The sequence below is a fragment of the Oryx dammah genome, unplaced genomic scaffold, assembly GCF_014754425.2.
Source record: "Oryx dammah isolate SB20612 unplaced genomic scaffold, SCBI_Odam_1.1 HiC_scaffold_25, whole genome shotgun sequence".
NCBI classification, from domain to species: Eukaryota; Metazoa; Chordata; class Mammalia; order Artiodactyla; family Bovidae; genus Oryx; species Oryx dammah.
The window spans coordinates 82266536-82281675 of NW_024070209.1; the positions used below are offsets into that span (position 1 = coordinate 82266536).

Sequence of the window (15140 nt, forward strand, 5' to 3'; positions counted from 1 at the left end):
CCTGTAATCGAAAACAGTTTCTCATTTTTTCTTTCCCCCTTTTTATGACCTTGACATTTTTAAAAACACTGGACAGTTATTTTGTGAAAGGTCACTAAATTTGACTTTGTCTGAGTTTTGCTCATATATGCAAGTTGTGCATTTTTTGTGAGAATACCGCAGAGGTGATGTTGGATCCTTCCCAGTACATTATCTTAGGAGATAACACGGTTCTTATGTGTTCTTTTACCAGTAGTGTTCATTCGCATCACTTGATTGAGCTGATGTCAGCCATGTTTCTTCTCTGTGAAATTATCTTTTTCCCTTTGAGATTAATAAATGTCTTGTGGTGAGGTACTTTGAGATTGTGTAAACACTTTCTCATCACATTTTCACCAATTAATTTTAGCACACATTGATGATTATTGCCTGAGTTAATGATCACTGTGGTATTCCCCAAATGGTATTTTTTTTATCATTTGTTCTCCCCTTATATTATTTGTTCATTTATTTATTTATATCACTACAAGCTCAAGGATTCTCATTTTGTTCTATGGTTGTAATCTATTACTATCACTGTTTTTATTTTTTGCTCCAATGATCTCAGATTTAGCCACTGGGAACCTTTCAAGTTTTCTCCTGGATCATTTTAACTTGTGCCCATTTTTGAACACACATGTTCAAAACCCTCTTACACTTTGCCTACTCAGATCCAGATTCAATCATCGACTGTTTTTTTTTTTTTTTTTTAATAAAGAATGGTATTTAGAAGCCAAGACTGGAGTACTAGGTATAGTCATTGATTTGGTGGTGTTATAGCTTTTAGATGCTCTAAGGGGAAAGAGCTCATGTAAGTCTACGTCTATTTTTATATCTATTTGTATTCACTTTTAAGACCATGAATTTGTGTTGATACTTCCAGTGCCAATCCAGTTTATTCTAGTCTTCTCTTTTTCCTTATTTATAACCTCCTTTCTCTGTCAGTGAGAAACTTGACTCTTCTTATCCATAGTGCATTTATTTGTTTAATCCCAGGAACAGATAAAGTAGTGATGGAAATTCCAACCAACTTACTAGATAGAGTATTTGTGTAGAGCTCTTTTTGTCTTTAGCCTTAGAGTTAAAAGTACTTAAGAATCTTTTTTCAAGATTATGTCTCTGTCTCTTTTTCTCTCTTTCTCTTTTTCACACGTACACACACACACCCTCCAGTGTGATTAGCTTATTCTTATAGTACTGGTAGATTAATTTTATTTCTGTTTGCATGGTTGTCTCCGTTCTTATTTATTTCAAATATGGATATACTTTTTGAATATGTGAAACATTTACGTGGAACGTGAGAGGTCATTCTTTGGAATTTGGTGTTTTTTTTTTTCTTTTTCACTTATGATATTTTGAAGTTTAAACATTCCCGACCTGTAATTATACTGAATATACCAGTTTTATGTAGTTTTATTCTTGTTCTTTCTGTTTTGGAGGCTATATGGGCATTCTACATATAGAATATCTAAGAGCCCACATAACTCGGTGGCCACCATTTTCTTCTTCTGTGCATAACTCTCTGGATAGTTTCTAGCTGTAATAAAAAATAGATTCAAAATAAAAGCTCTGAATGTTCTAGCAGAAATCTGTTTTTACTTGAGAAGATGCTTATGTATTGTCAGTTTTCATGTTTTATAGGGATGTCTGTGAATTGACCATTAGGCTTTGTATGTGTATTTTATCACTGAAACCTCATAATAACCCTTTCATGGAGGTTTTATTATAATTCCATTCAATGCAGGAGCAAATACGCACAGAGTAGTTAAGGAGTCTTTACAGTATCTTTGCTAAAACATAGCAGAATGATGTATTATTATTCATTATTATGTATTAGGTATTCATTATTATGAACTACCAATACTGTTGCCACCATAATAGCTCTGTGTTAACTCACTGTTAGATACCTATTCAGGTGTGTGTGTCTCTATTTATATTGTCCTGCATTATGTTATATATTATGTTATCTTATTCTCAACATACCCTGATAGGTTAGGTACTATTACCTTATTTTTACAAATGAAAACACCAAGGCTTGGTGGGATATTTTCACCTGATAAAGTGAGAGGGCCAGTATTCCATCTGAGTCTAAGTGATATACTACAGCAAAAGCATATCTGGCTCCATGAATTACTCTATTACTACTTTATCAACTTTAACTAAAAAACAAAGTCTGGCCTTAAAATTTTCGCTTGTATAGCAGTTCTTTAAGCGTGTACTTCTAGAGGCTCATATTGGAGTGATTGATTATTTGTCCTAGAGAAAAAGTTTATAAGGCAAAATCTTTCTTATTATTTTAAAACAAAGTATTTCCCCTCTCATATGTCTCATTTGAAAGATTCTGTCATTAAATATTATATTGCCACCTGAAAATGTGTATTATGTATTGAAGTTACAGCAGCACTCACTTATGGAGAGGGATCATGGAATGCTTTATTGTGTCATTTCCAGTTTTAGAGATACAGTAAAATAAGTAGGCTGGAGAACATGGCTCATAAGTGCAGTTGCCAGCTTCTTCTGTATATTTCTGTGTTTGTGCGCCCCACATACAACTCCAAGCGTCTGGAAAACCCTTGGGAACTTAATTCTGTCATTGGGCTCCCTCCCCATCCTAAGGATGTGTTTGCCACACACCAGGAGGGACTTTTTAATGGCGACTGAGGACCCTTTATTCTTGAGCAGTTCACAAAAAAGCACTCATTTCCCTAATACACCTTCGGAGAGAAGCAGAACCTACATGTGTGCACCCATTAGCAGAGGCAAAGGTAGGATGTAAATCAGTGTCTCACTTGTTATTGCTGATCAGGACACCCTTCCTGTGGTAGATACTCTTCCCTCCCTCCCGAACGTTGGGTTCGGGAACGTTGTTTGAATCCTCACGCTGTCTCAGCAACACATTTTGCCTTTATTACAAACAGTGCGAGATAGAGTAGTTATGAAATTCTCTCTATAGCTGCATCTATTCTATAGTTCTCTGCCATAGAAATGAGAAAATTGACTAGAAGATAGCTATCCTACTTTCAGTATTTCAACTTTAGTCTTATTTCCACAATTTTATATTTTCTATTAATAAAACATAAATGCTCAAAAATAGGCATAATCATGATTAATGTGGTTTATATTCTTTTATCTAATAATAATTATCAATGACAGTAATTAATCGGCTTCCCTAGTGGCTCAGACGGTAAAGAACCTGCCAGTAGTGCAGGAGACCTGGGTCGGGAAGATCCCCTTGTAAAGGGAAGAGCTACCCACTGCAGTATTCTTGCCTGAAGAATTCCATGGACAGAGGAGCCTGGCAGGCTACAGTCCATGAGGTCTCTGTAATTAATGGTAATGATACTATTTATCGAGTACTTGGACTTCTCTGGTGGCTCATATGGTAAAGCCTCTGCCTACAAGGCAGGAGACCTGAGATCAATCCGTGGTTCAGGAAGATCTCCTGGAGAAGGAAATGGCAACCCCCTCCAGTATTCTTGCCTGCAAAATCCCATGAATGGAAGAGCCTGGTAGGCTGCAGTCCATGGGGTCGCAAAGAGTCAGACACGACTGAGCAACTTCACTTTCTTTCTTCAGTGAGTACTTACTGTGTACCAGACACTGGTCTAAGTACTGCTCAGATTAGTGGGGAGTAGTCGGACAGTTTATGACTAAATTCAATAGCTCGTTCAACAGCCTGTGACCTTTTGGTCTTCTGAATATTTGACTTCCCTTCCGCAGAGATGCACATTTGATCCAATGGACACAACAGGTAGTGTTGGCCACCTGGAATCTTATAAAAGGAGTAATTGTTAATCCCAAACTCCTAATTTGGGATTAACATATACACACTACTGTATATAAAGTAGGTAACCAACAAGGACCTGTTGTATAGCACAGGGAACTCTGCTCAGTATTCTGTAATAACCTATGTGGGAAAAGAATCTGAAGAATAGATACATGTACCTATATAACTGAATCACTTTGCTGTACACTTGAAACTAACATAGCATTGTAAGTCAACTATACTTCAATATTGATGGAAAAAAAATGGAATAAACTTTAAAAAAAGTAGTAGGTGTAACAGGCAGGAATCTAGTCTTCTAGAAGTCATTTCTTTCACCTTTTCATATTTCTACATATATGTTGAAGTAGGGATTTTTTTTTGTTTGTTTATTTGTTTTGTGTTTTGAAGCCCTGTGTACACACCTGGTTTGGTCTCACTTTACTGTGTTCCCCAGAGGACTTGCACAGAGCCTTGGATGTCATCATATGAGCCTTTTAGAACCAGTCTAGTAGCTCAAAAACTCACATGGAAGATAGTATACAGTGATCAATAAGCCTACTATCAATAATAATCCTCTACATGTTGCTGATTTTTTCTGTTGATAAGTACTTTCATAAGCATTAATACCTATTTCATATTCACAAATATCTGAAGATTAACCTGCTACCGTTGCTTACAGGAGAGTGCAGATTTCAGTAGGGGTGTCTCAGTTTAAGACAGTCATGTTCATCTTCAAGCAGCCACAGAGAAATTTAAAGTTAAAGCTGTTCTCATCTGAGAATTAGTGGCTTAGTCCACTTTTTCAAGGACAGTGACTCCATGTCTGATAAGGAAGCTGCAGCTACTTGACAAATGACTTACCGCAAGGGCTCAGGTCACCCAATTCAATGAAGAGAAAAACATCACTTTCAGAGACAGTAGGAAAAGAGGTATTCTTATGTTTGAGTCACACTTGAATTTCACCCTTTAAAATCCTGTGATGTTTGGTTAGTGGTGTCAGTATGGAGTTGTCACCAACTCTACAATGCCTGTAAAATTGTGGACATTCTTACCCCCTGCCCATAGGGGAAGGGACAGAAGTGTTAAAAGAAATACATGTCACTTTCATTTTCACTGGAGAAAAAAGAACAGAATGAAACTAAGTGTGGGAAAAAATAGCAATTTTCTCAATTTTATTTTTACTGTTCTATGCAAAGCATGCTTAAGAGTCATTCCAAATACATTAACTATTGCACAAATAAGCAAAATTTTAAAAAGAGATAGAAGTTAACCCAAGATTCCATTATCCTAAAATAGCCGTATTTCTTCATGTACTTTTTCTGTCCTGCCTAATCTGTAGGCATAATTCTTGTTTGAAGAAATCATAGCACACATTTCTGCCTTTTTATATACAGCATATTATGGAGGTGATAATATGAATAATGCCTGCCATCTATTGTGTGCCTACCATGTGCCAGCCTCTTGCTGGCTATCTTATCCATATCCTTTTATTTAATATTCACAACCATCATAGACATACGTATCTCCATTTTAGGAAGAGGACATTAAGCCTCAGAAAGGTCCAGGAATGCCTCCAAAATAAACATTTTTCTGTGTTACTTTGACTTTTCCAGCACTATTTTAAAAGCTGGTCATTTAGTTGAATTTCCCTTTATTATTTGATTTAGAGTCTCCTTATATAGTATGTCATGAAGTCTGTTATGAAGTTCTTATGGAGCATTTGATAGCCACCTACAGTTTTTCCTCGCTATTAACATAGGTTCTCTAGTCATATCATATTGCAATTATTTGGTCGCTGAAGTCAGTTCTCTGTACTTAAACTTTTATGAAATATATTTAGATACTAGGGATATATATTTCAATACGGACTGCATTACTTCCCAGAAAAGAGGAAATCTGATTATTTCATAGGTCCACATTCATACTCAGCCAGGGCCCTTGTTTTTAGGGAGTTTTAATCCACATGATACTGATATAAATTACGTGCTCTCATAGCTACTGCAAGCCTCTGAGATGTGTTTGCTTTAACTTTTGTTGTCTTGGAGCAATACTTCCCCTCCTGATTTTTACATATTTCTTAAAATACTCTTTCAGCTCTACTTTCTCCCTTTCTTTTGGAATTCTGATGAGAAATAACCTTCCCCGGGATGTCTTCCACTTCTAGGTCAGGACTCAGGAAACACTGGGTCTGAGTGGCTTGCTTCTGTTGTGTCGTTCCTCCAGTCCTGGGGTTCCAAACTAGTTTGCTTTCTTTTTATCATCTTTATGAGTTCTCTTTTGGTGTCTCTTTAAGTATTTTCATGGTTACTAGTTGTGCTTAGCAGAGAGGATTAGGGAAAAATGGGTCAAAGCCATTTTGTCCAGGCTGGAAGTTTCTTTCACATTTCTCTTTTATATTTCTTTATACAAAAATTTATTTTGCATTTTAGTTATCAGAATTTACTTTTAAAGCCTTATTAGGGCATTATGAACAAGATAAACATATTATTTTGGTAAGTTTTGATAAATTTAGGTAGTTTAATATGTGGACACAAATCCTAGATTAATATATATATCAAAGTATGCTGGGCTGGTTGAATCACAAGCTAGAATAAAGATTGCTGGAAGAAATATCAACAACCTCAGACATGCAGATAATATATACCACTCGAATGGCCGAAAGTGAAGAGGAACTAAAGACCCTTCTGATGAGGGTGAAGAGGAGTGAAAAAGCTGACATAAACTCAGTTCAAAAAATGAAGATCATGGGCATCCGGTCACTTCAGTTCAGTCACTCAGTTGTGTCTGACTCTTTGCGACCCCATGGACTGCAGCATGTCAGGCTTCCCTGTCCATTACCAACTCCTGGAGCTTACTCAAATTCATGACCACTGAGTCGGGATGCCATCCAACCATCTCATCCTCTGTCGACCCCTTCTCCTCCTGCTTTCAATCATTCCCAGCATCAGGGTCTTTTCTAATGAGTCAGCTCTTTGCATCAGGTGGCCAAAGTATTGGAGCTTCAGCATCAATCCATCCAGTGAATAGTCAGGGTTGATTTCCTTTAGGATTGTCTGGTTTCATCTCCTTGCAGGGATTCTCAGAGTCTTATCCAACACCACAGTTCAAAAGCATCAATTCTTCATCTCTCAGCCTCCTTTATGGTCAAACTCTCACATCTATACATGACTACTGGAAAAACCTTAGCTTTGACTAGATGCACCTGTGTTGGCAAAGTAATGTCTCTGGCTTTTAATATGCTGTCTAGACTGGTCAGAGCTTTTCTTTGAAGGAGCAAGCATCTTTTAATTTCATGGCTGCAGTCACCATCTACAGTGATTTTGGAGCCCAAGAAAATAGTCTCTCACTGTTTCCATTGTTTCCCTATCTATTGGCCATGAAGTGATGGGACCAGATACCATGATCTTAGTTTTTTGAATGTTGTCGAGTTTTAAGCCAACTTTTTACACTCCTCTTTCACTTTCATCAAGAGGCTCTTTAGTGCTTCTTCACTTTCTGCCATAAGGGTGGTGTCATCTGCATATCTGAGGTTATTGATATTTCTCCTGGCAATCTTGATTCCAGCTTGGGCTTCATCCAGCCCAGCATTTCACATGATGTACTCTGCATATAGGTTAAATAAGCAGGGTGACAATATACAACCTTGATGTACTCCTTTCCCAATTTTTATCTAGTCCATTTTTCCATGTCTGGTTCTAACTGTTGCTACTTGATCTGCATGCAGATTTCTCAGGAGCCAGGTCAGGTGGTCTGGTATTCCCATCTCTTGAAGAATTTTCCACAGTTTGTTGTGATCCACACAATCAAAGGCCTTAGCGTAGTCAGTGAAGCAGAAGTAGATGTTTTTCTGGAATTCTCATGCTTTCTCTATGATCCAGTGGATGTTGGCAATTTGATCTTTTGTTCCTCTGCCTTTTCTAAATCCAGCTTGAACATCTGGAAGTTCTTGGTTCACATACCGTTGAAGCCTCATTTGGAGAATTTTGAGCATTACTTTGATAGCATGTGACACGAGTGCAATTGTGCAGCAGTTTGAACATTTGCACTGCCTTTCTTTGGGATTGGAATGAAAACTGACCTTTTTCAGTCCTGTGGCCATTGCTGAGTTTTCCAAATTTGCTGGCATATTGAGTGCAACACTTTAACAGCATCATTTTTTTAGGATTTTAAATAGCTTAGCTGGAATTCCATCACCTCCACTAGCTTTGTTCGTAGTGATGCTAAGGCCCACTTGACTTCGCACTCCAAAATGTCTGGCTCTAGGCGAGTGATCACCCCATATGGTTATCTGGGTCATTAAGATCTTTTTTGTATTGTTCTTCTGTGAATTCTTGCCACCTCTTCTTAGTATCTTCTGCTTCTGTTAGGTCCATACTGTTTCTGTCCTTTATTATGCCCATCTTTGCATGAAATATTCACTTGGTATCTCTGATTTTCTTGAAGAGATCTATAGACTTTCCCTTTCTATTATTTTCCTCTATTTCTTTGCATTGATCACTGAGGAAGGCTTTCTTATCTCCCTTTGTTATTCTTTGGAACTCTGCATTCAAATGGGTATATCTTTCCTTTTCCCCTTTCTTTGCCTTTCACTTAATCACTATTGTTCATTTACTCTCTATCAGGCATTATTTTAAGTAGTGGGGATAAACCAGCAAACAAATGTTTCTGTTTTCTCAAACAATTACGTTAATATGTCACAAACTTTTAAGTGCTAAGAAGGAATCTAAAGCGAGGGAGAGAAATGGGGTGGGTGAACGCTAGTTTAGCAGGGACAGTTATGCAGTGCATTCCCTGATAAGGTGACATTTGAGAGATTTGAAGAAAAGGAATGAGCTATGCAGGTGTTGAAGCAAGAATGTGCCAGGCAGTGGAAGGAGATCAAAGTTCCCGAGGTGGAAGCAGGCACGATGAATACACAGAGCACCCACGAGGCCCCGAGGCTGGAGAGGAGTTGCAGATGGTGAGGTCAGGTAATGACAAATGGATGCTTTGACTTTGAGAGGATTTTTTTTTTTAACATTTCTTTATAAATAGGCAAGAAAATGTTGCCAAATCCCCAATTAGACCACTAATTTAAATAATTCAAAGATTCTCTAGCTTACCGAGTCCTCTAGTTTCAGAACATCCTGATCTGAGCATAATTATATATTGGCTCTGCCACTTGCTAGCCATGTTACCAGGACAGACAAGCCTGCTTCTTCATCTGTTAATTGAGGTTAGTAATACCTGTGTTGTTCTCCATACAAGACTGTTATAAGGATCAACTGACTGACTGTATTGTAAAATTATTCAGAAACTAGAGGAAGTTTTGGGGTTATTATTGTTACTCTGTGCAAGAATGACATGGGTCAGGTTTTGAAGGATCTGACTGGTTACTGTGTCAAGACTCTCTGTAGTAATTAGCAGTAATTACATGGTACATATCAACTTTTGTGAAAATTTAGAATTCATAGTTTAACCTTTTCAGGTAGCTGCTCAGGATCAGAGCTGGGATGACCATCAAATCAAATGTTTTGGGAACATGCATTAGTACAGGCAGTTTAGCAAATATATAGGTAACATCCATTCTCATTATCCTTGCAAGGTATCATCTTGAGTCTTATATACCCAAATACAGAAGATGTGTTTTAAGAGAGGTTAGGAAACAGGAGAACCAGCTTTTGGCTTTCTTTATATTTAAAACTGCTTTCTAGCTTAAAAGAGCAAGTATTTTCTTGACAGAGGTGTTGGAGATACGAGGACTGCCTTAATGAAAAAGAAGTATTATTAAGTTATTCAGTGGGAGGAAAAAATAGTTTTTAATTGACTTCTTTAGAAATGGAGCTGTGAATAAAAGATATTTTTCAATACTTTGGTTTATAGCAAAAAATTCCCTTGTCACATATGCTTCGTGTGTGCTCAGTTGCTCAGTCATGTCACAAGGCTTCTCTATCCATGGGATTTTTTAGGCAAGAGTACTGGAGTAGATTGCCATGCCCTCCTGCAGGGGATCTTCCCAACCCAGGGATTGAACCCCTGTCTCCTGCGCTTCCCACATTGCCAGGTGGAGTCCTTACAACTGAACCACCTGGAAAGCCCCAAATGTACTTTAATAAAATCTTGAATTTTCAATTACAGAAATATTCTAGACAGTATGAAGCAATGGCAGGATAATTTATTGGCTGACATTGAGTATGATGTACTGCTATAATCTCATGTGAAACTGAACTGTATTTTTAAATGACATACATTGAATGCAAATAAGTCAGTTCTATGAAATCCTACTTTTTTACATTTATTTTGGTAAAGAATGTGGAGAACCTTTCTATGACTTCATTCTAAGCAACGTTTAGCATAAATATTTGAAATTGGGTAAAACATAAAGCTTTTGAAGGTTTTGGGGGAGTAAAGTTAGGTGTTGTTGACAGTTTGTAAAAATTTCTGAAAGAGCATTTAATCAAATAATCCAATTTGAGTTTTTCTGGAAAGCAATCCAGGAGCCTTTGCCATGGGTTTCAGGTGTGTGTTCCCTTTCCAGGTGGATGTATCTGACGTCGAGGATGAAGAGAAGCGCTGTGAGCTCTTCACGGAGCTCCTGGAGGCCAGTCACCAGGAGGTGGAATTCCAGCACCTGGTTTTGCTCCTACAGGCTTGGCCGCCTATGAAACGGGAGTACACGTGAGTATTAACATACAGGTAGACTTTTTAAAAAAAATTTTTATTTGTTTTTCAATTGATGGAAAAGTACTTTGCAAATTTATGTTGGTTTCTACTGTAAAACAACTCGATTCAGTCATGAATATACATACATACATACATATATACACATATGTATGTATGTATGTATATCCCTTCCCACCTGCACCTCCATCCCCTTCCCCCATCCCACCCTTCTGGGTTATCACAGAGAACCAGGCTGGGCTCCCTGTGTTATTTAGCAACTTCCCACATAACAGTTTTACACATGATGGTGAATATATGTCAGTGTTACTCTCTTAATTCATCCCACCCTCACCTTTCCCCGCTGTGTCCACAAGTTCATACGCTGCTGGATTCATCAATACCATTTTCCTAGATTCCATATATATGTATTAATATACGATATTTGTTTTTCTCTTCATGACTTACTTCACTCTCTATAAGAGACTCTAGGTTCATCTGCCTCCCCGCAACTCAGATTCATTAAAGGTAGACTTCCTTTGTCTAGATTCTAGGTTTAAAAAAGTTAGTACCTGCAGGAGAGCCAATGAAAGAAGGATATAAAATCAGTATTAGCCTTTAGATGAAATTAGAATTATTTTTCTTGAAATATCATGGTTTCTTTCCATTTATCCTTAGCCCTAAACACAAATATTTCATTTAGAAATAGAGACAATGCTTGATAATAACATCTGGTTAAGGATATCAGCAAAGCTTACCTGGTGGTTCAGACAGTAAAGAATCTGCCTGCAATGTAGGAGACCCCAGTTTGATCCCTGGGTTGACAAGATCCCCTGGAGAAGGGAATGGCAACCCATTCCAGTATTCTTGCCTGGAGAATCCTATGGACAGAGGAGACTGGCAGGCTACAGTCCATGGTGTTGCAAAGAGTCAGACATGACTGAGTGACTAACACACACACACATTTTTACCCAAAAATGTTTTGATGTTCTTTTAACACGGCTTACAATGCTAATTTGAAAATCCATGGAGAAAAAATCGCTAATTCCTGTTTTTTGACAGCACACAGTGTTATGTGCAGTTGACATATATTATCACTTCACACAGCAAAGCTACTGCAGGAAGGTGATGTTATCTAATTTTACAATGAGAAAATGGAAGCTCAGAAGTTAAATAATGTCAGGCATCACCTGGCCCCGAGGTGGAGGAGGCTGAGTTCCAACAGCTGCTGGAACCTTCAGCCCATGCTGTCTCCTCCGTGTCATACTGAGATTGGAGCCATGTGGAGTAGTCAGTCACACGCAAGGATAGTCTTTGCGCTATCAGCCATGGGTTCCTGTGGAAGACGTGGCCAGATCTCCTCTGAGCACATATGCTGCCTGTCATGAACCGCTGCTCCTTGCTGGCGGAAATCGAGAGTTCCCGCGTCTGATCCAAATGCCTGGGGCAGGCCTCGTCTTTGCGTCCCTCCCATGTCAGCGAGTGCTCTGTGCACCGAGACCAGCATACGTCTCCCCACTTCAGACATTGCAGAAGAATACTTTCCTGAAAATAGATTATTCCATGTGCAGTTTAGGACTGCTAAGGAACATCTAGGCAGGCCTCTCCCCCTCGGATGAAACCGTTAGGAATTTATGAAGCAAACGGAAGAGAGAGGGGTGTGTGGTTTGCATTTTTAACCAAGTGTGTTCATAAGGGCAGGCAACAGCTGTTAGATCTCCATCTTCTGTGGCCATTGGCAGGCTGACATGCCGATTTTGAGAGTAGGTTCTTCCCTTCACTCTTTGAAACTCTGCAGTACAAATTCTCATGTCAAAGAAACTTTAGTTTTTCTTGTGACAGTCCCTTGAAACAGTATTTCCATTCGGTCCCCAATTATCTGGGCAGAGCAGCCTCAGGACCTGAGGGTGCTTGTTAAAAGCAGAGTCCCATGCTTGACTCGCTGAGTCCAACTCACAGGACCTGAGCATCAACTTCTCAGCAGCTCCTAGGAGATGGTAATGGGGAACAGAGGCGGGCCCACTGGTTTAGACTGTCAGTACGGCTTCACTTTTTCAGAAAATCATTAGGGTTGAATTACAGAGTTCTTCATACACTTGAAAGGAATCTCTTAGTCTAGAAAGAATTTTTCAAATTCAAAATATGATCACTTCTGGTAGATTAGTTAACTTTGGTTCTGCAGTTTCTGTTACTTTTGGAACACTGACTATCTCAAGTTACTCACCTGCAAGAAACAAGCTCAGCTTCTCTTAAAACATTTACTGCATTTAAAACATTCAATGAATACATTTATAAACAAAAATAGGTTCATTTTCAAAGATACAGTCTCACTTTGGTAGTCCTGTGTGAAACGTGTATATTGCTATCCTGTGTTTTGCTAATCTCCTTTATGAGATCATTAGCATTAGAACCAGTCATGAGTATCATAACCAAGCATTAGCAATCCACTTAATCCTCGTTACCACCTATGTCTCTACCTAGAGATAACAAAGTGATAAATCAAGTCCATTTCTGCTTCTTTCCTGGCTCATCATACAGTAAGAATGTTTGATGGAATACCTGAAACAGGTGCTTTAAAGTACTTTTGAGTACTTTTTTCCCCCAGGCAACCAAACGTATGACTCTAGGCTGTAGCACTTTTGAAGCAACCAAAACAGGGGAGTGGAGCAGGAGGGAAGGATTGCGTGGCAGTGGCTGAATGTCGCCAGTCAACACAGTCAAGTTCACAACTGAAGACTGAGCGTGATCCACATGACTGCTGATTTACCAGTCCCAACTTTGGATTTTTAGTTTTAGTCCCTTGCAGGCCCTCATATCCATACAAGGAAAGCATAATAGATTCGCATTCAGGAAGATCCATAGTGTTCCTCCAGAGTGCCACAGCTGGCTGGTGGAAATTCCATTCTGATAGTTGTTGTCAAAACCACTGGATGCGTTGTGTTGACGAACCAGCATTTTTGCTGCACGGAGGCAGCCTGTTATGGAAAACCCCTGGGGAGCTGGGTCCAGACTTGAAAGAGGAAAGCAGAGGGTGAGTCCCGAGTGTCTGAAGACTCTTCCTCTGTCAACCAGACACTCTCCCCAGCTTTGTTTGTACCTTGAAATAAGCAGCATCCTTTGTCCTCACAGGTTGTTAGTTTGAGCTGAGACACAAAGGCTTTGCCAGAGGCTAGTTTTGTGGCGTCCCCTTGTTGTTGCACTTGATGTTTTTCTCAGGCACAAGCAATGAAATTCTTTTGAGGGAGGGACCATCCTTGGGTGTTCATTGTTTAGAAACTATAGCTGTGCTTTAATGAGGCAACAAACTCTTGATAAATAGTAAAATTATTGTACAATATTGTAAGTAAATCAGTACCCCAGAATGAATGTACCCTTCAGTTGTTTCTTGAAATATAAATCGTGATGTTTTTTATGAATTCAGAGTAGTGGTAGCCAGAGAAGGGAAACAAAAGACAAACTTTTGTGCTTTTACATCTCAGAAATAAGAAGAATAAGTAAGATGTGCTTGCTATCAAGAGTGACACTTCACATAACAAGCACCATTCATTAAGTGACGCAAGGAAAACATTAAATCGCTTTTTCACAGTGAAAAGAACCGAGGCCTAGAAAAGTTGCATGCCCCCCCCATAAGCAGATAACCAGGCTGACAGTGTTTTAGTCATCTCTGTTGAGTCACCCAAGTAGCCAGGGAGCCAGAATGTCAGCCTGAATGGCTGGGCTTCGAACTGCCTGTGCTGGTCAGTGTCTAGCCATGGCCCCCATGCTTCTGGGTGCTTGTCTACGCTTCAGCAAGCTCTTTTCCCTCTGTTTGATGGGGTCTTTTCTGCAAGAGATACAGGAAGAAATGCATCATCCTGACTATGATTACAGCTTACCAAAAGCATTTTACTTGAACAAGTGGGATTTCTTTTCTATTTTTAAATTTCGTACCGCATTTATCCTAAGTCTCGTTGTTTCAAATGCCTGCATTTTTCTCCCTTCAAACCAGCGTGACCAGTAATCCATGGGTGAGACTGGCCACAGTAATGCTCACCAGATGTACGACGGAGAACAAGGAAGGGCTGGGGAATGAAGTTTTGAAACTCTGCCGCTCTCTGTATAACACCGAGCAGATGCTGCCTGCCGAGGTGAGTGGATGCTTCAAGTGGCTTTGCTGGGGGTCATCCCTTTCCTTCCCCACCTCTCTATTAGAAGCATTATCAGCAACTGTGCTTGGGTAACATTTCGCCTAAGTTATCGGTAGGTAAAGCCCGTAACCTGTAACAGATCAACTGAAGAAGAGCAGTGCTGAAAGGATGCTTTGAGGTCTTTTTCTCTTTGTTCAGGAGCTCTGAAGCCATTTTCTTTTCACAAGTACCACAGTAGAACCCAGTTTTCTGGGGGTTTTTTTGGATGCTCTTTTATGTCTAACTTTGCCAACTAAGGTCCGTCTTGTCAAGGCTATGGTTTTTCCAGTGGTCATGTATGAATGTGAGAGTTGAACTGTGAAGAAGGCTGAGCACCGAAGAACTGATGCTTTTGAACTGTGATGTTGGAGAATACTCTTGAGAGTCCCTTGGCCTGCAAGGAGATCCAACCAGTCCCTTCTGAAGGAGATCAGCCCTGGGATTTCTTTGGAAGGAATGATGCTAAAGCTGAAACTCCAGTACTTTGGCCACCTCATGCAGAGTAGACTCACTGGAAAAGACTTTGATGCTGGCAGGGATTGGGGGCAGGA

General features: G+C 39.3%; 1 protein-coding gene across 1 annotated transcript in view; it reads left to right on the top strand.

Annotated features, from left to right (window-relative positions):
- Positions 1 to 15140, top strand: part of NBAS (NBAS subunit of NRZ tethering complex) — a 331331-nt gene that overhangs the window by 297837 nt on the left and 18354 nt on the right. Inside the window, exons 49-50 of the mRNA XM_040225023.1 lie at positions 10302 to 10441; positions 14412 to 14550. Of these exons, the coding sequence (XP_040080957.1) occupies positions 10302 to 10441; positions 14412 to 14550 (279 nt within the window). The remainder of the gene's footprint in view (positions 1 to 10301; positions 10442 to 14411; positions 14551 to 15140) is intronic.